General features: G+C 50.3%; 1 protein-coding gene across 7 annotated transcripts in view; it reads right to left on the bottom strand.

Annotated features, from left to right (window-relative positions):
* The window catches only part of MVB12B (multivesicular body subunit 12B), a 69,680-nt gene that overhangs the window by 43,138 nt on the left and 6,677 nt on the right, over positions 1 to 19,865 (bottom strand). For all 7 annotated transcript variants that reach the window (XM_035903005.1, XM_035903014.1, XM_035902994.1 and 4 more), the window contains 4 exons: positions 17,502 to 17,609; positions 13,722 to 13,818; positions 10,585 to 10,714; positions 10,151 to 10,273 (listed from right to left, as the gene is read on the bottom strand). In XM_035903005.1, the coding sequence (XP_035758898.1) occupies positions 10,151 to 10,273; positions 10,585 to 10,714; positions 13,722 to 13,818; positions 17,502 to 17,609 (458 nt within the window). The remainder of the gene's footprint in view (positions 1 to 10,150; positions 10,274 to 10,584; positions 10,715 to 13,721; positions 13,819 to 17,501; positions 17,610 to 19,865) is intronic.

Raw genomic sequence — 19,865 nt, 5'->3', positions numbered from 1 at the left:
CGGCTCCTGCCCGCCCTGTCCCAGCAGTCTCCCAGCCCCTGCCCTGCGCCGGGAGCTCAGGGGACGTGGCCGGACCCCGGCACTGCTCCGGGCCCACCGTGGGCACCCTCCCTCTGCACCGCTCCGCTCTCAGATCGCTCAAACATCCCTTTCTGTGCCGTATTAATCCATATAAGAAAATCTCTTTTAATGAGGAGTGATATAGTTATGAACTCTCTAGAGCCATAATTAGAGCAAACTAATTGAAGTTGTGTTTTGACACACTTTCCAAATTCACGGGTACTGCATGACATATTCACAACACTACTGCTGCACAGCCATGGCGACAGCAAAATCATTAGGCTAATAACGCTTATTTGCATTCTTATCATGCCAGCAGCATGCCGTTAAATACTGCTTCAACCAGTGCTCGTTTATGCTGAAAGTTTCCACTGAAAGATATTAACGGTAATTATTAGTGCTTTAGTGGAGTCTCTAATGTTAAGGCATGGCAACTCACATTAACCAGCCCCATGCCAATTATTTTCCTTTTGAACTGTCACAAAAAGGAGCTTTCTTCCTCCTCACTGAGCAGATTTGGTGCTGCCGGGAAGGAGGGAAGGACAGACGGACGCCCTCAGGGCTCCAGCCCGCTCTCTCCAGCGCCAAAGTCAAAACCACGCTGTTCCAGCACGGGTTAAATACAAAAAATGTTTTTCCCCAGCATACGATAATTTCCAGGCAATTTAGGCTGAAACAACTGCGACGGCACAGTTCAGGACCGGGTAGATTTAATGGGTCTCTTCATTTCAGCTTTTCTTTTAGTCGTTAAATCTGCAGAACAAGCCTACGTACGACAGCAGCAGAGGCAGCACGTGATGAGCGAGAGCCCTTCGCAGACTCGAGAAGGCGGTTTGAGGTCTGCGCGCATCATGGCCACTTTTTGGATGTTTCTGGAGAGAAACACGCATAAAACAGGCCCAGGCATGCCTGGCAGTTCCAATCGGTTATTAATAACTGTCTGCAGGAAGGTGATAAACTGCTTTTGAAGTTAGGGGGCAAATACTCATAAAAAGTAACAGAGGGTCGTAAGGGGAAATGCCAGATATCAAAGGATGCTTCATAATTCATATAAAAATATCAACAAGGCCCAGCAAAAGAGCAACGGTGAGGTTTTGCTTTCCAACTGGAGCGGATGAGCGTGGCAGAGAAATCAGGCACAACTTTTAAGAACTGCCTCGCGCTATCGCATGTATTAGAAACCGTTCCGCAGGCTGCAGACTGGAATCGCCCCCTTCTTTGATGTACCACTGTCATGACTGCAATTTATTTGAAATGAACTTAAGAACGGTGCCGCAGAAACTGCAGTCTCGTAGGAATACCTTCAAATACAAAGAATCCTATCTTCCGTAATCAACGGATTAGGCAAAGATCATCCTCGTGAAAAACCGAGAACAGAACAATTCAATTCCAAGCCGCAGAAAGCCGAAAGCACGCCCACAAGAAGTTAATACCGGGCTGTAGCTCTCCAGAAACGTAATCCAGCTTGAAAGCTTTGCCTACAGAGGGAGGAAAAAGCCCATTTCTCAGAAGGGAGCTGCCGAGTTTCAGGGACCCTCAGCAACCGCTCGCCCTACCGGCATGCATTTTCCACGCTGCAGCTTACAGACCATGCCACAGCAGACCTTGACGGCCCCGGCGGCGGCCAGCATCCCATCTACAGTATTTATTCACAGTCCTTAACTTTTACTGTGCTCAGGCACCGCCATGCCAGAACACCTACCTCATACCCCAAAGAACTGCAATGAAAAACAAAACTGTGAGGCAAGAATCACCTCGGGTAATGGACTTCATTCCAGACAATCTATTCTAATCGTGTAAACCAAATATTTAAATAGTTTCTAAAACCTTCCTGACCCTTTCCCTAAAACAAGCAACATATGGGCTTTGCAAGCATTTCATCTCATTCCAAGCTACTAAAATATCCTGTTTCCCAAAAATCAATGAGAGGTGGTGGTGCCAGATTCCGATTTTATAAAAGCCCAAATGCATGAGAGAATGAAAAAGGGAGTGAGTGATTCTTTCCACTTTTAGCTTTACCCGTTTAATTTTCCCAGCTGCAGCAAGGGAGCGGGGCCTGTCTGCAGCACGCGCACCCGGCACCGCAGCAGCGCAGCGCGCCCCGCGCATCCCTGCCCGGAACGACCACGCCTCGGAGACCCGGGAAAGCGATGCTGCGCTATGCCGTCAAAACCAAAGCCATCGCCGGCTGAAGGGAACAAACCCCGACGATGCTAACAAGGGCGCGTGATCTACTGCAGACCAGCAACCCGGAATGTAAGGCTTAATGCAGAACGAAGCTCCTGCAGCCTCCTCTGTACAGGGATTAATTTAGATCAGAGGACTTAAGTAACCAGGATAGAGCAGCTGCCAAACAATAGAAAAAACCCAACAAGTTTAATTTACACTGCTTGAACGTCTGAGCTGTAGCCCATTAAATTGTTATAGGCAGAGGACTGCATCAAAGAACTAAGACCTCATACCGTAAGCATGAAGTGCTTATGAAGTGGTTGTCTTAGATGAGCAGCGCGGGGTCTCTGGAGGCCGCAGCGGGAAGAGCGCAGCTTTCCGCATCCTTCACTAGCTGCTCTCCAGAGTCAGGAGTTTTCAGATAATGAAGCAGTAGGGAAAAATTGCCAAACAGCAGAAATACTCCAAAAAGATAAATTACACACGGCGTAAGCTTCCCCGGTTAGGATTTTAAATTCTGTCAAATTAATCAGCACAACAAAGCCCGGGCTCGCACGCCCCACGAGAAGCATCCCTCGGCGACGAGCCCCATGCCGCCCAGGAGCCCCCGCAGCGCCGGGGTGCCGCGGGCACCGCCAACCCGCAGGGAGCAGCGCCGCCTCCCCTGCAAAACCTGTTAAACAAATATCCCACATAAAGACTCATTTGGGAAGAGCACGTTGTCAGCACTTTGCCAGTAATAAATAATGACAGTCCAAACACTTTACTAAAAGCAATAAACTCAAGAAGTGTTTTGGAAAATGGTGAAAGTGATTGATTTAAAGAAGGAAATATCTGAACACAACCACATGCACTTCAGGGTGAAAGCACAGATTACAAATCAACAGTGGCAGAGATCATATTAAATAGCAGACAAGACAGGAGTTTTAGGGAAAAAATGCTCGATTCCCCTGCAGGGCTTATTTAACAGCTGAGGATAGAGCTGCTGGGAAGGGATGCCTTCAGTCCGCACGTAATGACCCCGCGCTGCACCCTAAAGAAACTACGCCGCCAGGAATATCGCTATACCAGGAACAGGGCTCTACAAAGAAAAATGACTCTGAGGATATCGAACCTTCTTCACCCCGAGCACTCCCCAAACTTTTCAATGCATCCTCAAAATCAGCTAAATCAATCAAACTTCTTTTAACTACATTTAGTGCCTGCCTCTCGGCTGCTGCAAGGGATTCTTGTGCCTGGAAACCACTCGTATTGTTTAAACATTTTTTCCTAATCATCATTTTCTACCACTAAAACATACTGGACTGTGACCAATTTTTGCACGTCTTTATCCAGCTGAGCTGGATGCAAGCCAGACGGTCAGCGCGCTTTCATAACAAATTCCTTATGGGAAACCGGCTCTGGATGAGCATACGCCAGCACCCCATACCCGCTCAAGCCATCGTGGTCAGATTTGCGCAGCATACACGCATCGTGGACATTTCATCCTTAAATTTTGGTTCTTACTGTACCCACTGGAATGGGTCTATGGGAACACCTCCTCCAAGCTTTAACTTACTGTTTCAATCTCATTGTATTTTGGTTTTTTTTTTAATCCGTAGCTACCGTGACGTGAACCCAGCCCTCGTATCATCCTTGGCCTCTCGCAGGGTACATAACATAAAAACTGGGAACATTGTGCTGTATTTCACAATAAAGTGATTTGAGCATTCAAGCCAGAAAATATTCTTTATGATTTGTAAATCTGAAGGCAGTTTTACTTGAGAGCTCTTTTGATGAAACAGATTCGAAAATGCAACTCCATCAAGAAGGAAGCATTTTGTCGAAAGGACCGGGCTGTCAAGGGATCCCACTGGCAACGCTTCTCAGGGCAGTTTTCACTCAAACCAGAAACATCCATCCCAAAATGCCCCTTATTTGGTAGCATCTGGTTCAGATGAGGGACTTCACGGTAGATTCCCACCACTCCGTGAAAGCATCCTGGCCATCAGGCTACCAGGGACGTCTGCCTCCAGTCCACCGCAGCTTTCTGAAGTCTTGGCTTTGTTCCCCACCAGAGCAGAGAAGCACTGAAACCCTGGAATCTTCTCCTCTACAGACTCTCTATAAAATCTATTTTAAAGGTCTTAAAGAAAAATTTAAGATAGTTATTTATAAATAATATTGTTGTTACTTAAAAAATAGGAAGAGTAAAAGGCTTCCTGCTTCCCTTCAATTAACCCATTCACAGAGTAAGCCTGGCTTATCCTCAGGCCCAGCTCAGGTCTCCAGCATACCAGCTCGGTGGTGCTGCTTTAGTAGCTGCCACCTATCGCACATCATCAGCCTCCAGCGGGAAGCCACGCACTGATCGCTTTCCAAGCTTACATGACAAAGTTCAAACACCATTAATAAATCCATTTGAGAAATCAGGCTTCTCTGCCTAGAAAGGAAATTCTTACATACCTTAACATTAAACTCCACTGGGAGCAGAGGAACAGGAGCAAACAACTTCCCTTTTCCAAGGAGGGGCAGGTTGACTGCTTAAAAGGTAATTGGGAGCACAGGAGGAAAATTGACACATTCTGCTCTGATTGCAGGGGTTTAACTAGGGCAGTTGTTATCTCCTTACCAGAACCAGAGCAGCGCTCCCCTGGTGCAATACTCCTGCCCCATCAGTATTTCGAGAGCCGAGCACTTGGTGGCACAGAGCGAGTGTGCTGAGAGCACGGAGAGGGCGCGCGGGGAGGGACGGCTGCCAGCCACGCTGCAGACCCACAGCTGCGCGGGGTGTGAGCTGCAGCACAAATGAGCCGTTTCTGTAGCTTATTAGCCATGCGGATCAGGCAGGAGTTACAAGCACAGCAGACGTATACTGGGGCCCTGGATCTGGCACGGCACACAGCCCCTCCTGCAGAAGCCTGGACCCCCGGGGCGGGAGGCAGGGAGAGGTGCACATGCTGCTCTGTCCCTGGACATCACTCCTGGGCTGGGGCAGAGCCCCCACGGGCAGAGTCCAGAGGGACCCCCGACCCCCCAGACAGACCAGCACAGGGCCCTTGCATCCACCCTGGTGCTGCTGTAGGGGCCAGCACCCCATCTGTGCGGTACAAAGCACCCACTGCCTCTCCCAGCTGGGCCCCACCTCCAGCACCAGCAGCCCCGTCCCCTGCCTGCCCACGGTGGGCATTTCGTACCGCCCGGCTGGACACAGACCCCCTGCGCCACCCTACACTTGCTGCCTGCGGCCTCTCAGGCCAGCCTGGCCACGTCGCCTTGCAAACCAGGAGAAAGCCATGCCCTTTTGATCTGGCTGGCTTGTGCCAGCTTTGGCTGTCCCTGTTGCTGAGCGCCCTGGAGCGGGCAGCCGTGCTGCACCAGCAGCGTGCTGCTCTCGGAGAAGCGGCCACTGCTCTCCGCCTGCTCTGCAGACCGGTGCCTCCTCCTGCCAGTCCCCACGACGGCTTGAGCCTGGCTGCACCAGGAGCCCCGCGTGCGAGAAACCCCACCAAGCCGCCCGGGGTTCCCGACCGCCACCCCACCAGGGCGGCAGCTCCCTCCCAAGCTGCAGCACTCCACACCGCTGGCCTCCCCTGGCCAGGCCAGGCATCCCGACAGCTCTGCCACCTCCCCTGGCCAGGCCAGGCATCCCGACAGCTCTGCCACCTCTCGGGGTCACCAGGCATGCTCAGAGGTGCAGTGCGTGGGGCTGACACTGCTTTGCTGACCTGTGGGCACCCCTGGTCAGTCCAGCGCACAAGCAAACGGCTCATGGCTCTCCCTCCCTCCCAGATGGCAGTGGGCACCGCAAACCCACCGAGACCTGCAGCTTGGGCTTACCCCGGCCCCAGAACTGGCCCACCCCCTCCCCTGCCCTCCCTCTGTGGTTCTCAATTAGAACAGCCAGGGAGACAGGCCACAGGAGGAGTTCTGCCCTTCCGAACCGAAGCGCCGAGCGCCCAGCCACGCGAGCGCACGCTATGAATAGGAGCGGGTTGCAGCCAGATCTTCCTTCTCCCTGGCAAGCCATTAACCTTTCAGATGACAGGCCTGCAAACTAAATGACGGAACGATTCCCAGGGTCAGCACAAAATCTACATTTTCAAAACCTGACATCAACAAGTAAAAGTTGTGACTGAATCCCGGTCTCTCCGAGAGGAAGATTAAACGCCTGTGACACATCATCTGCAATCAGAGTGCTCCATTTCCCAAAGTATCCGTCACAGATTGATAACATCCACGCAAAAAGTTAAGTGCAATTATGTCTGTCACTGTAAAACACACTTCAGCAGCACTGACTGACATCTTGCTTGCAGCTGACAAATTGTGAGAGGGCTGTTTGGATGGCAGTGGGAGAGACTCCTGCGGCACCTCGGGAAGGGATGCGAAACGCGCTCCCGAACCACAGGAGCCACACGGGCCCACAAAGCACCGCGGCTGCACCGGGAGCCATCGCACAGGCAGCCGCAGGGCAGGATGGTTCGAGGCTGGCTCCGCATGCCTTCACGGACGTCAGGGACTTGCTCCCCAAAGGCTGGAACTGGGCTCAGGAAGAGGAGATCACACACGAACCCTGCTCCAGCAGAGCCTGAGGCACGGAGGGGCCAAGCCCCGAGGCGCTGCTCGAACGCTCGTGACGCACAAGTCCCCAGCCCACGCACCAGCAATCGCCTATCCGCAGAAAAAGCGTGCAAAGGGCCGGGTGAGTTACCTCTTTTGGGGGAGGATTACCTTCTTGCTCCCCAAAGCGGTGCCACCACGCAGCACCGGAGCGCGCAGGCCTCGAACACAGAGCAGAGGTGCTGGGGGAAGTTCCATATAACTCCCACTAGTGACTCAAGTCGACAAAAGCAGTTCTTTAGTAGCAGCCTTCTAGAATGGGAAACTGCAAGTGCATTTCTCCAGGCTGCCATTAGTGCCAAGAAGCTGTCGCAGGATTTGGAGAGAAAAGACAGTAAAGCAGCTTGATGCCTTGCACAATGGCTCGGTTGTGCTCCACAGCACAGCATGCCATCCTCACTGGGATGGCAAGGGCTGCCGTTAAGAGACCATTAAGCCAGATGCCTGCAGTAGGAAACACCAAGGAGAAGAAATGGCTGAAAAATAACATATGCAGTCCAGCACGAATATCAAACAAAGCCTCCCCTTGTGCCGCTCTGACTGCGAGCCGTAGCCCCGCGGCACAAGCAGTGACGGCAGCACCGCTGACGTGCAGCCAGCTGTGGAGGTCAAACCTCTGACACACGGCAAAACTCTGATGTGCCACCATCGCTGCCATCAGTAACTTACGTCATGGATCAGAGGAGGAAACATGGCTGGTGCAGAAATAAACGTCTCCCACGGTAAAAAGTCCTTCCATTTCGGAAGGGTTTGCTGTGCAGAAGCTCACTGGTGTGTTTTACTGGTTTAGTTTATATCCAGTGTTAGCAATTGTTCTGAAGCACCCAAGCATACCCTCTTGATTTAAAATCATTTTATAATGCCAGACAGCAACTGAAGAGAAGAGCTTAAGTACCTGACCAGCCTAACGGCAGAATCTCTACCGCGCTCTCTATTCGGCACTGCTCACCAATTTTTTCTTAGCACTCACGGCAGCATTGGAATTGCTCGCTGCTGTTCCTGTCAGGATATATCCACATGGAATAAAACAGCAAACTGGCTACCAGTGTAATCCCATCTCTCTATGGTGACGTAAAAATAAGAGGTTACTTGTGACTACAATCTTCCACAGATATTAAGTGTTGAGGAACTTACCACGTTGCTGATAAAGTATTAGAAAAGGCTTTCAAGTAGTATGTGTTGCCCGTAATAATAAAATATTTGCAGGATGCACCTTTATATACATTTCTATTTCTTAAAAAATATATTGGATAATAAATAATCAGAGTAAAAAAACCAGACATGAAAGATGCCTTGAATGATCAGGCTGGTGGTGTAAAAGTTACCTGTAAATCACAGGCAGAGCACGAGAGTGGAGCTGGCTACAGACAGGTGGTTTTTACTAGAAGGCATTAATGTAACATTCAATTATTCCACTGCATACTGGCTGTTTTAACTCAGCCAAATTAGAATACATTTTATATTGACTATTTTGACATTTGCTTTATTTGGCAAGTAAAACAAAACTGATCCAATTTCCTTGCAGCCATTGTAAACCATAAACTGTACAACAAGAGGTTATAAAATATATAAGCCTTGTAAACACTTCTTTTCAGACTGTCGCTGATGCTCCAAGCTCTAATTTTGGCCCTGTTCCCAATAGCTCTGACGCTGCTCTGCAGCCTTCCCTGCTCAGCCATAAAGTGACCCTTCCACACTTAGCGATTAAGGACCACCATTGACATTCTCTTGCTATGATAATTTTTTCTCTTTATTGTGGAAATCTGCCCAGGCAGGAATTTCTTACAGACAGAAAACGAAGATCTGTGCTCTAAAATCAAGACATCTTTTTCTCTGATCTCGCATGGCCTGTGCTAGCATGTAGCTTATGTCCAGCGGAGCTTCACAACAACGCCTCAACTCCCAGGGGGACCGGCTGAAATCTCCAGAAGACTGCTGGCTTTTCATCTCTCTTGCCTCCATCTCTGTTTGAGAAGCGAGACAGCATCCCTGCCTACAGCACACCTGACAGTGCAGGACAGCAAGCCGTGTGCCAGGGCACGGCAGAGCGACTGAGCAAAACTCAGTGAAGGGAACGCCCAAATGCTTTGGAGGGTTCAGAGAGCCACCACAAGACAGTAGACTTCAACCTGGGCCACGGGTGAAGGCTCAGATGCACACACCTGCCTTAAAAAGAGACCAGATAGCTTTTTCGGGAACAGTTTACAGCAGTTTCACTGATGTGATCTGCATACCAAGACTCTGAAGGACACAAGTATTTTCCACCCATACAATACAATGACCTTTGTATACAAACCGATCCCCCTGGAATTCCCTTCCACTGTCTCCTTTGAAATTCTAGCTCTCAACAGTTACTGTAATACTGTAAATGCATCTGCAGTACACCAAACGCCTGGTGCAAAAATACGCGTTTGCTTAATTAAGCAAAAGCCCCAAAAGACCCAGAGAACGTGCTGCCCCTGGGAAGAGCCTGGCCCAGAGCTCAGCCTGTGAGCCTCAGCAGTAGGAGCCTGTTTCACACTGGATGCTGTGCTTTCACAGCAAATGCCAGGAGTAAAACACACACACTTTCACCTCTGTCTGGGCTGGTTTGTTGCTTAACAACACTGTTTTGTCCAGAGAAATCCAGCAAGTAAGCTGTCAATGCAGGACTACTATTAAATGCCAGTATGCACACAAGTGCATACATTTATACACACGCACCAGTGTTGTCTGTAACACAGGGAAAACAACCTGGACAGACATGACGGCAGCGTCTGCCCTGGAGCGCGTCACTGCGGGATGAGCAGTCTGCTCTGCATGCTCAATGTCAGCTGCAAGACTGGAGCACGGCAGTCGGGCCCAAGAAAAGCAAAAGCAGAACCAGTACTTCAAACCATGCGTGGACCAATTCTGAAGAATGAGCTGGACTTGTCTCCCTGTGCATTGAAATTGTATGAACTCTTCCCCCTCCCTTTGGTGAAGGAGGGAAATCAGCTTGGCTACAATCCCAGCCCACCCTCCAAGGGTGACCCACACATACTTGTTGGGAACTGTAACGCCCCGCACAGTTTAAAGCAAAGACAAGGTGTAGTTTGCTGTTTCCCTTCCTCTGTAGGCTGCTTCTTTCTTCTGACTTCTTCACCCGTATGTCTTTATACAACAGCAGCCAAAATACCTTCCAGTAGGCAAATACTTGCAAGAACACCACATTCCCTCATGATCAGATCACGCCACATAACCATTCATACTGATGTGCTACCCTGGTCTTGATTCCACCAGGCAAGGTCAGTAACAATACGCCCTGCAGCGGCAAGAAGCGGTTGGAAAGCTAAAAATGTACCTCGGCAGGTTAGGAGCTGGTGTCGAAGACGGTACTTGGGAAGGAGGAGTCGCAGGCTGTGAAGATTCATGGTTGCGTGGAACTCTGCCCATCCGGTACCAAATGCCCATGTTGTTCAACTCCCTGTGTAAGCAACACAGAAGACATTAATGCTACAAGCAAACACTGCACACGTGCACAAGGATTGAGCACTGATGTGTTTCACAAACACCTTGCTTAGTGAGAACCAGCCTAACTGCGGAAAAAAAAGGGCGGGGGGGGAGAGAGTATTTAATTCCTACATCAAACTCAGTAACACTTGTACTTCTGTAGACTTTTCTAATGACAAGCTTCAGCTCTTACAAACCACTACTTAGTAATTGCAGGAAAACAGGGTGCTTAGCCTTGGCACGATGGAGTTTACGACAACAGCTTCTGGAGCGAGGGGTACTTACCCGATGAACGTGTACTGAGGAGGGGCTTGTTTAGATCTACCCAGGATTCGGATATCACAGATCGCTGCCTCTGTAGAATCTCGAGGGATGAATTTAATGCACAGCCTCTTCTTTCTGAAAGCTATTTCTTCTGCAAAAACAACCCAGGACACAGGGTGGGTTTTATGCAAGATTAGGGTATAAATGTTATTTATCGTCTCTCCAGATATTAGGCAGATAATTATGGCAGGAACTGGAGCCAAAGAACAGATATATGTCAGCGAACCAGGCAGTGCAGTGCCATTCAGTGACTGGAGAAATTTTCTATCAGGAGCTCTCTGTACGCTGTGTGAGATTTGTTATTAGGCACTGCAATAAACCAATACTCCCTGCTACCCTCTGCAGAGGAGATAAGACATCACGTACGCCACAGTCCTGCACCACGGAGCAGACACGGCAGGTGATTTCTCCACTTCCACAGACTTCTCGCATTCGCTTTCTCTTTTCCAAGGAAACGCTTGCCTTACCAGCCTGGATAGTCCTATCTAACCATTCCTCCCACAAGCACTGCCTCTAGGAACATACCTGGAAGCTGCTGACACAACCGGTGCTTCCAAAGAGCCAACCAAACCGAGGAGGAGCAGGCAGAGAAACAGACTGCCGTGCAGAGCAGCTAACAAAAGCAGCTGTCTGCCCAAAGCTCACGCGTATGAGGTATGAATGACCTCCCCGACTCAGTCAGCAAGCGCTGAAATGGTACTCCCACCGCGTTTTGCCTGCTATCTGTGGGGATAAACCAGATTTACGTGCAGTAATTGCCAGGACCTCCTACGGGGCAACTGTGCTGCACTGACCTGTGTTCGGAGCGCGGAGGGACCTGCTGCGTGGCCTTTCCTGCTATGCCTCGCAGGGCCATTTCACTTGTTTCCGTGTTATCCATCGAGAAAGACTCAAGCCCATCAGAGTTAAGGCTTATCTGCATAACGAATTAATGTATAGGCAACGCTGTCTGCCTGCATGCGGATCCACTGCACGTCCAGCCATGGGTCAGCCGCATGACAACGGCGCTACTGGCACACAGACTGGCGGTGCTTGGAAATCCTCGCTCCATCTCACCCTAAAGGGTCCGCGAGTCTCCACGTGCGCAAGGCGAGGTCTCTGTTTGTGAATGCAGGCACTTGAGAGACACGACAATTGTTTTTGATAAACTGAAACGTGCAGACACTGAATGAAAATCTGGAAACAACCAACAACTACAAACAAGCGCCTGCAAAATAAAACCCCTTCAGTTTCATAGGAGTAAATATCCTCCAGCTTAAAAATACGCTCTCACTGCAACAGATGGCAAGCAGCCCTGTCTCTGTGGGCTCCTCCTGTTTCGTAATCCGCACCTTGGAGAAAGCAATCCATCCCGGCCTCTGAAATTTGCTGTCGCACCAGCACCAATAAACGTACAGCGAGCGCGAGGTGTGTCACAACACAGCATCTGTGCACGCAGCTCTGCAGTTACAGTGCTGCTTTTTAGAGATGTCAAATACCTGTATCCCTGAAGTCTAGTCTTCTGCTTTGGAAAACCAGGGCTTTTATTTTAAGTGCCTAAAACTCATTTTAGGAGCCCAGGGTTTAAGGCTTCCACATCTGAACATTTTCTCAGAACCTAGTAAGGACTACTGTATTTAATATATCTACTACAAGTCGGCTGTCACTTATAGAGGAGCACGGAAACACGTATAACTACAAATTTAACTCTGAACAAAATCAGTGCCTCTCATTTGACTGTGCCAGTAAGTACAAAGCTGACGATTTGCTGTTGTCTTTGGCCTCTCTCGCATTTGGCTAGGGTGTGCAGTCGGAAGCAAACCTGGTTTAGGAGCTGGATTCATTAATGACACATGCTTAACCAGAGTTAATTTTAAGTAAACATATTATAAACAGTCAATCGAAATGTTCATGCTAATGGAGGCAGGGATATGCACCACTTCATTAATACAGACAGCACCTCTGCTTTAAAGATTACATGGGCTGTAATCCAATGCGTTTTAAATTAATTACAAAGTCCCTTTCCACCAGGACTTTGACAAAAATTACAGCAGCGCATGGTGGGTGTCCAGCACTCCCAAGGGTGAGCAGGATAAGCTGACGACTCTCCCTGTGCCACACGTGCCCAGGAATTCCCCAGGGAAAGGGGGTGACCCAGGGGAATGGGAAATGGGCTGCAGAGCCTTTCACTTCTAAGGCACGGGTTCAAATCAGGATCAGGTCGGTAGTGCCTGAAAAACCACCCTCATCTGCTGCAGACCTGGATGAATTGCTCCCTGCAAAGCAGGCTCATGTAACTCCTCTCTATTCATAACTAGGCTGGATTTCATTACTGACGAGCCCTGGTACCAGCCCGGCTCTCGAGCAGTAGCTGCACACTCCACGCCAGCGCGCGGTGTCCTGCAGCCCTTCCACACGCAGCTCCCGTGGGGCTCGTCCCCAGCCCCCTCCGCACTGTGAGCCCAAAGCACTTGATGCCTGCTGCAGAGCAGAGTGCTGCAACCAGACGTGGCTCCTGCTGGCATGAGTCTTGGGGGATCTGAATACGCTGTTTGGAAACTGCTGCCTTAAGTGTTGCAAGCAAAGCCACCTCTGCCTTCCAGAAATGAGGATGGTGTTTTCCCTGGGCTTTCCACTTGCGCCTTCTCTCAGCCAGCACAAACACACCCCGCCACCCTCAGCACTACTTGCCAGGACATAGGCCTTCGTTCGCCCATGGCGTAAAGCCAGCGTGCACGAATCCAGCACCACGAGCACATGCCCTTCCTTTCGGTATCCATCTGTGAATGTCCCTCAGCGCAGCAGCTCTGCTCCTGCTAGGCCTAGGACACCCTTGCAAGATGAAAGCCATAAACCATCCCTCCCTGCCCCAGAGCTGTGCTGCTCTAGCAGGCAAGCTGGTGACAGGCAGGCAGCAGCATTAAAGAGCCTGAAGAGTAGAGGAAAACCAAAGGCTGTTTCACTGCAGCCCAGAGCTGCCCCCAAACACGTAACCCCAGAGAGCAGCAGTGCCGAGAGCGTCCCTCTGCCCGGGGGCAGCCCCCCACCGCCCGACCACACAGGCACCAGCGGAGCGGCTGCTCCCAAGGCACGGGACTGAAGAACAGACACCAACTTACGTGTATCGATGGTCTCCTGGATGGGGATGAAGCCCACAGGTAAAGTGTCCTTGATATCAATGAGCTTCATATCAACCAAGACGTTGCCTAAATGACTCTTCGGAGAGAGAAAAGAAACAGTTGACTATGACAATGTCACCAAATTCAAACCCAGCTTTTGTCACCCGCTGAACCCCCAAGACACCTTGTCATTGTATCTGACCACCAACTTTAAAAATGGTTAGGAGGTACCAAGCCAACACTGGCAATCGTCCCCTCTGCAGTAACTACGTGACGATTGACGAGGAGATACTGGACAGCTTCCAGCATTTACAGATTCTTACACCTCATCCGTTGCCATACTTCTGGCTCCTCGGAAGCACAACCAAATTCATCCCTTTGGAAACACAGCAGAGCCCAGTGTTACCTCCATCACCTCATCCACTAAGCAGGTCACCCTCATTCTCACACGCTACATCTACAGTAGCAACATGACATTTCTGTGACAGCAACAGCAGAAAGCATTACGGGAAGATGGTTCACGCAGCCACAGCCAAAGTTATTACATGCATTAGCTAATTAGTACTGAATAGACATGGTTCTAGCTCCAAACGCAGGCGCACTCCAGAAGAGCAGGCCATTTGGAACGAAGAACTTCATTTGGAGTCCATATGAATTCTGAACTGATGCCTCGTCCTATTAATCAAGGCTTGAAGAGCTTAAAACACAATTCAGAATGACAACCTCCACAATTGTTTAGAGACCAGATTTTCTTTGCAGTTCTCGTTAAAGCCAGCATTGCTGCCAGTAATCTGGATTCACGTATGGAAGAAAAAACACGCTTTAGTTACCGCACAGCCTTTATAAACAGAAGTGCAGTACAGAACAATTAAAATTTCATCCTAAGCCATCAAACCATGACAGTGTGTTTTACTGTTACTGGCTGCTAAGTACCTCCTTTAGTTTTTATCTGGCTGACTACTTCAGGCAAACCTCTACTCTCTGATCGTTACACCGAACTATTTTAAAACGTTTTTAAATTTACAGCCTCTGAAGTAAGGGGAGATCAGGTGTGAGTTTGTTCTTTGGAGGTTCTGCATTGCATGGTCACCTCCTCACCAGGACGGCCACCGCGCCTGAGGCCCTGTCCCGCCACGCAAGCGTGGCACACGTCCTTGGCTCACGCACAGCGGCCGAGGCCGGGCTGCCCCCACATGCCTCCATCCCCCCCTTCGGCCAGGGCATCTCAGCGTGAGCAACGCTGGATGCTGCGAAGCCCGAGTGTATCAGTTAACACGGTCCTGGCACAGCACATGGTAGATGAAGTGGTTGCTGCTGATTCATCTTTCATGTTTTATTTATCCAAACTGCCTGGCTGTGTTACATCAGCGTGCAACTTCCAGCTGAACCAACCGTCATTCCTCCATCAACCGCAGACAGGTAGGAGAGGGGTCTCTGATAAGTTCGTTAGCTGATGAAACGCTGGGAGTCAGCACCGATGCTCTGCCATGCGCACAGGGGGAAAAAGGCACAAAGCCTCCCCGTTTGGGAGCTGCACCATTCGGGGCCTCCTCTCACCAGGACACTCAAATACCAGCAACGTTCTCATCATCTGCCAAATATTGTGAGCTGTTGAGAATGATGGTTTCGATAAAGAGACGCTACAGACTGTCTCCATTATAAACCAGGTACCTGAAGTGCATTAACTCTGCGAACATGTTCTTCAGGACAAATAGTTCCCAGTGTTTTGTTAAAACCAAAAAAAAAAACCCCGAGGGGTAAAACTTCCAACCCAAAGCACAGCAACACATCAAGATCCAGGCGAGAGGAGCCTCTCCCTCCTGGATGAGAGGTCCTGGTCACTGCTACGGGGGCGGACCGAGGCCTTTTAACCCTCGGAGGTCCCCAGCTGGGCAGCCCGTTGTACCCCTGTGCAGCTGGAGGGGACAGAGAGGGGAGGGAAAGCTCTTGCTGGGCTAACCAGGGGCAAGGGTGCTGCTCCCTGCACAAGGGGAGATGGCTGCTCCCCCACCGGTCTGGTCCCCTCCTCCTCCCAAGCCCATCAACCCTCCTCTAGCCTTCCCACAGCCGGAGGACCAGGACCTGATCAGCTCTGTGTGCTTCCCAGGGGCTGGCAGACTGGCACCAGCACCTCCCGGTCTGGTCTCTGCCTCGCAAAAAGGCGCCCTCGCACACACGAAGCCCATGGCCTCAAGCAGCACGAGCACACGTTCTGTCTCCTGCAGGCAGAGGGGCGTCCTCAGGAGGGAGCCCGACGAGCTGGCCGGAGGAGGCTGACCGGCCCAGGGAAATCCGCCCTCTGAGAAGAGAGGGCACCCCCGCCGTCCATCGGGTACGGCCGCGGTGCACCACAGGGGCACCGGCTCTACGCCAGCGCCCAAACACCGGCAGCACTGCCTGCAGGCTGCTGCCCAGGAGCTCTGCCAGAAGCACCCGTGGGTCTAATGCCACTGACACAGGGCTCCAGACCGGGACGCAGCGCCCCGTGCCACACCTCGCACGCCATGCGGCTGCGCAGCTGGGACCGGCAGTCCTCCCCCCACGCTCCCGGTAATTCACTCCTCATCAATATGAGGAACGTATTCCCAAACTGTGCCGAGCAGAGGATTCATGCCAAACGCCCAACAGGCACTGACGGAGGGTATTCACACCGTCTCCGGTAGCCAGCAGTTGCTACTATCCTGTAATTATTTCTGACAAGCTCGCACTGAAGGTAAACTTAATACTCAAATCGCCACAGATCTTTCTGTTTAATACCCTCCCTGCCTATTCTGGGGCTGTTATTCCTGCTACTGCAGGTACTCCAGGATGAAAAGCACAATTATTTTCCATCCACCCCAGGAAGTGATATTTCCCATAGCTCTGGAGCTTTATTTTAATCTAGAGGCAGTCAGGAAAGTGGATGGAATAAAGGTCAAATGCTGGAAACTGGCAGCCCCTGGCTTTCCTGTCAGGAGCCGTGATCAGCCTCGGAAGTCGCAGTCGCTTTTCTGTTCCTGTCGCCAGTGAAAGCAGGAGTACAAAATGGTATCTCCATACCCTGACAACTGAGTCACTGTGAATATCCAAAACACGACAAAAAGCAGGATTACCCACTAGATGGAGTGCATTCATTGTAGAATTAAATAGTTCCCCAGAAAAGAGGAAGTTTTCACACTAGCATCAACCAAAAACACAGTAGAAGGCATCAGGCTCTCACCGCACATGGTCTCCTCTCCTCCACGGAAGATGTGGGCAGACAACTGCTACTAATCAGAAATTAACTTATGCTTAATGGCCATACTAGAAGATTACAGGAATATGGTAGCATATGCACAACGTGGGCAATTTGTCAGGAATCAGCACCAAAAACAACAAAGAAAGAAAAGCTAATCCTGCAAGAAAATATCTACGATGCCCCTGGATTCAAAAAACATTTCCTTCAGCACCACTACCTGCAGCACTTACTTCTCTAGGTAATTAAGAGTTAGAAATTCATCAGGATCACGAGCATGTAGCGCCCACTGCTACAGCAGGGAACACTAGGGTGAAGGGGTTGCTATGCTGAAATGCAAGCATTCCCTTTTCTGCTGCTTTTATTGCAGATTTTGCCAGCAATTTCTTTCCATGAAGAACATCGACAAGATGCAAATATCTAGCCGTTGCAGTTTGCCTCCTGACTCACCCAAACCCCGTGAAATGCCTGCTTGAATTATAATTGGCTCCATAAAATGAATCATCTTATGGGTAAGAGCATACCAGGCACAGATGCAAATCATGCAGGCAGTCAAACGAACTTACATTTTCTTTTGAAAACGATCTCGTGAAGCACAGGTATCGTGTGACCTTGGATTTAAATAAGCCATCTTTCCAGAGGTCAGCGTCCAAGCCATCTGCTGTTTGTGCAACCTGGAAAGAAAAGACAGAGGGAGAGAGGAGACGTGAGCCAAGATAAAGTTAATGTATGTGCAGTACTTCTTCCTCAGACCTCTTCTAATTAACAGTAGCCCGAACTCTCACAGCATCTCATTAGTTTCTTCGCAAGGTACAGTGCAAAGAACTCCGAAGAGGAGGTATAAAAAGAAGTTCTAAAAATCCTGTCTCTCGGGAGTCCGTTGATTAAAGACGCTCTGACAAAGGCTATTCTAATGAGGAAACAGCAACTTCAGTTACAGTCTCCAAACAATAGTTTGGAAAAGTCAGCACATCGAGGCTCTCATTACCACCCTACGCGCAAGGGTGCGCTGGGGCAAGCTGTGAGGAGGGGTCCGTGAAGACAAAGCACAGAAACCGCCCGATCTCAGTATTACTTTTACCAAAAAGCCATCAAGGAATTCTGGCTCCCAGGCCAAAAAGCTGCTTCCAGCAGCTGGGGAAGGCCCTGGTCACTCACAGACTCCAGCAGCAGCGCCGTCTGCGAGGATGCGCCCTGCAAACGTCCCTCTCCAATGCAACCCTGCGTCCAGCCGAATCAGCGGCACACACCGCTCAGAGGGCAAAGCAAACAGACCCCGGGCCCTCCACTGAAGAGACAGAGGCACATGCAGGAAGAGAAAGGCAGGAGAAGATCTCACCTTCAAGGAGCGAGCACGAGGCAGCACCGTGCCCAGGGAAAGGTCTTTGCTCTATTAGCAGCTGGGCACTTGCCCTGCACAGTGCAAGCTGGTAAGAGCCCCTGTGCCAAAAGGTTTGTTATGGAATGAGAGGAGACAAGGCGGCAAACACAAGGAGAAGGGCAGCAGAAATAAGATCACCCCACCAGACTAAAGCCCGACGGATAGTTCCCAAAAGGAGACTCCAGCACAGATCCGAGGCTACGCAGAAGCACAGCTGAACTTCTGCCTAACACCTCTCAGATGGGGGCAAACCACTCCACTGCAGCTCTTCGCGCTTAATCTTACTGAGCTGAGTAAGGCCTTGGCCCCCGCGCAGCCCGATAACAGAGCTGACATTTGTTGTTACTGTTTGCACCCATGTTTTGTTGAGCGGAGACTCGGCGCGGGGCACAGGAAGCAAGAGAAGTGTGCTGACAAGACCCTCCAATTATCCGAAGCGCGGGGGAGAAAAGCGTGTTTATTGTCTGATCAGCAAAGTGCACTGGCTGCTCTTCCCATTTCTGCAACTGCTGCTCACAAGCCCCTGCTCAGGTCAAGCCCCTGTACGACACACACAGCTTCTGTGGTCAGGCAAAGGAACATGCATAATTTTTAAATAGCAAAATTTTAAAACAGGACTTTGGTGGGATTTTTTGTTTCTTTATTATTCCTTGAATTCAACTCTTTCCTAAAGTGCTAGTTTAGGAATACATAAAATCCACGTGCACCTCCCTCCCCTATACGTCAGTCAGTCCTGGTGAAAAGATATTCCAAAACCAGATTGCTTAGAAAAACTGTCGGCACATGGGACACTTAGCTTGAACTCCAGCCCATGTTAGGAAAAGGTTGAGGGACTACAACCAGATTTAATCACTTTGTTAATTAACATGGTTTGAGTTCGATGGCTCAGTTTTTCTTGTATTAGCCAGCTTCACTGTCTTTGTTCCCACATTAAAGATGCTCAAAACCCAACAGGCAGCAATAGATGCAGTCTGCAACTGTGAAACTGGTGCTGTACAAGTTGCTGTCAAATGTGCTTTTTATTGAACCTCTGTAGGCTTTAGGAACTTCACATTACTTACAACAATGACAAATAATTTTTGAGGTGGAAGTACATCACTTCGGTTGATATCATCTCCTCTACAACTCACTGCCCAGGGCACAGCTGGATACACAGCTGGCTGGGACATCTGAAGGGTCCCCGTGCTGGCACTGCCGCCCCTCCAGAGGAAGGGAGGCCCGGCACTGTTATAGTCTGCCTTAACGATGAAAATAAACCAAAACTCCAACCCACACCATACCCTTTTAGGAACAACCCTGCCATTCTAACCCATCAAGTCTCTAGTAGAAAGACCCAAGCTGGTTCCGCGGGGAGCCACACGGCGAGGCACCCGACCCATCTCCGGGGAGGCACCACGGTCCAGGCTGACCCCGCATTCCCGCTCTTGCCCCTGCCCGGCAGCTGGCGTGGGAGCCAGGCACTGCTGGCAGCTGATGGCAGCACCCGGGTCCTTGGCTCCCAGGAGCCAGGAGTGCCAGGCCTGGGCCACAGCGCTGTCCCTTGAGGACA

Source organism: Egretta garzetta, unplaced genomic scaffold (genome assembly GCF_000687185.1).
Source record: "Egretta garzetta isolate BGI_Z169 unplaced genomic scaffold, ASM68718v1 scaffold341, whole genome shotgun sequence".
Classification (NCBI taxonomy): domain Eukaryota; kingdom Metazoa; phylum Chordata; class Aves; order Pelecaniformes; family Ardeidae; genus Egretta; species Egretta garzetta.
The sequence above is the reverse complement of the archived record's forward strand: the minus strand, read 5'-3'. Positions and strand labels throughout refer to the sequence as shown.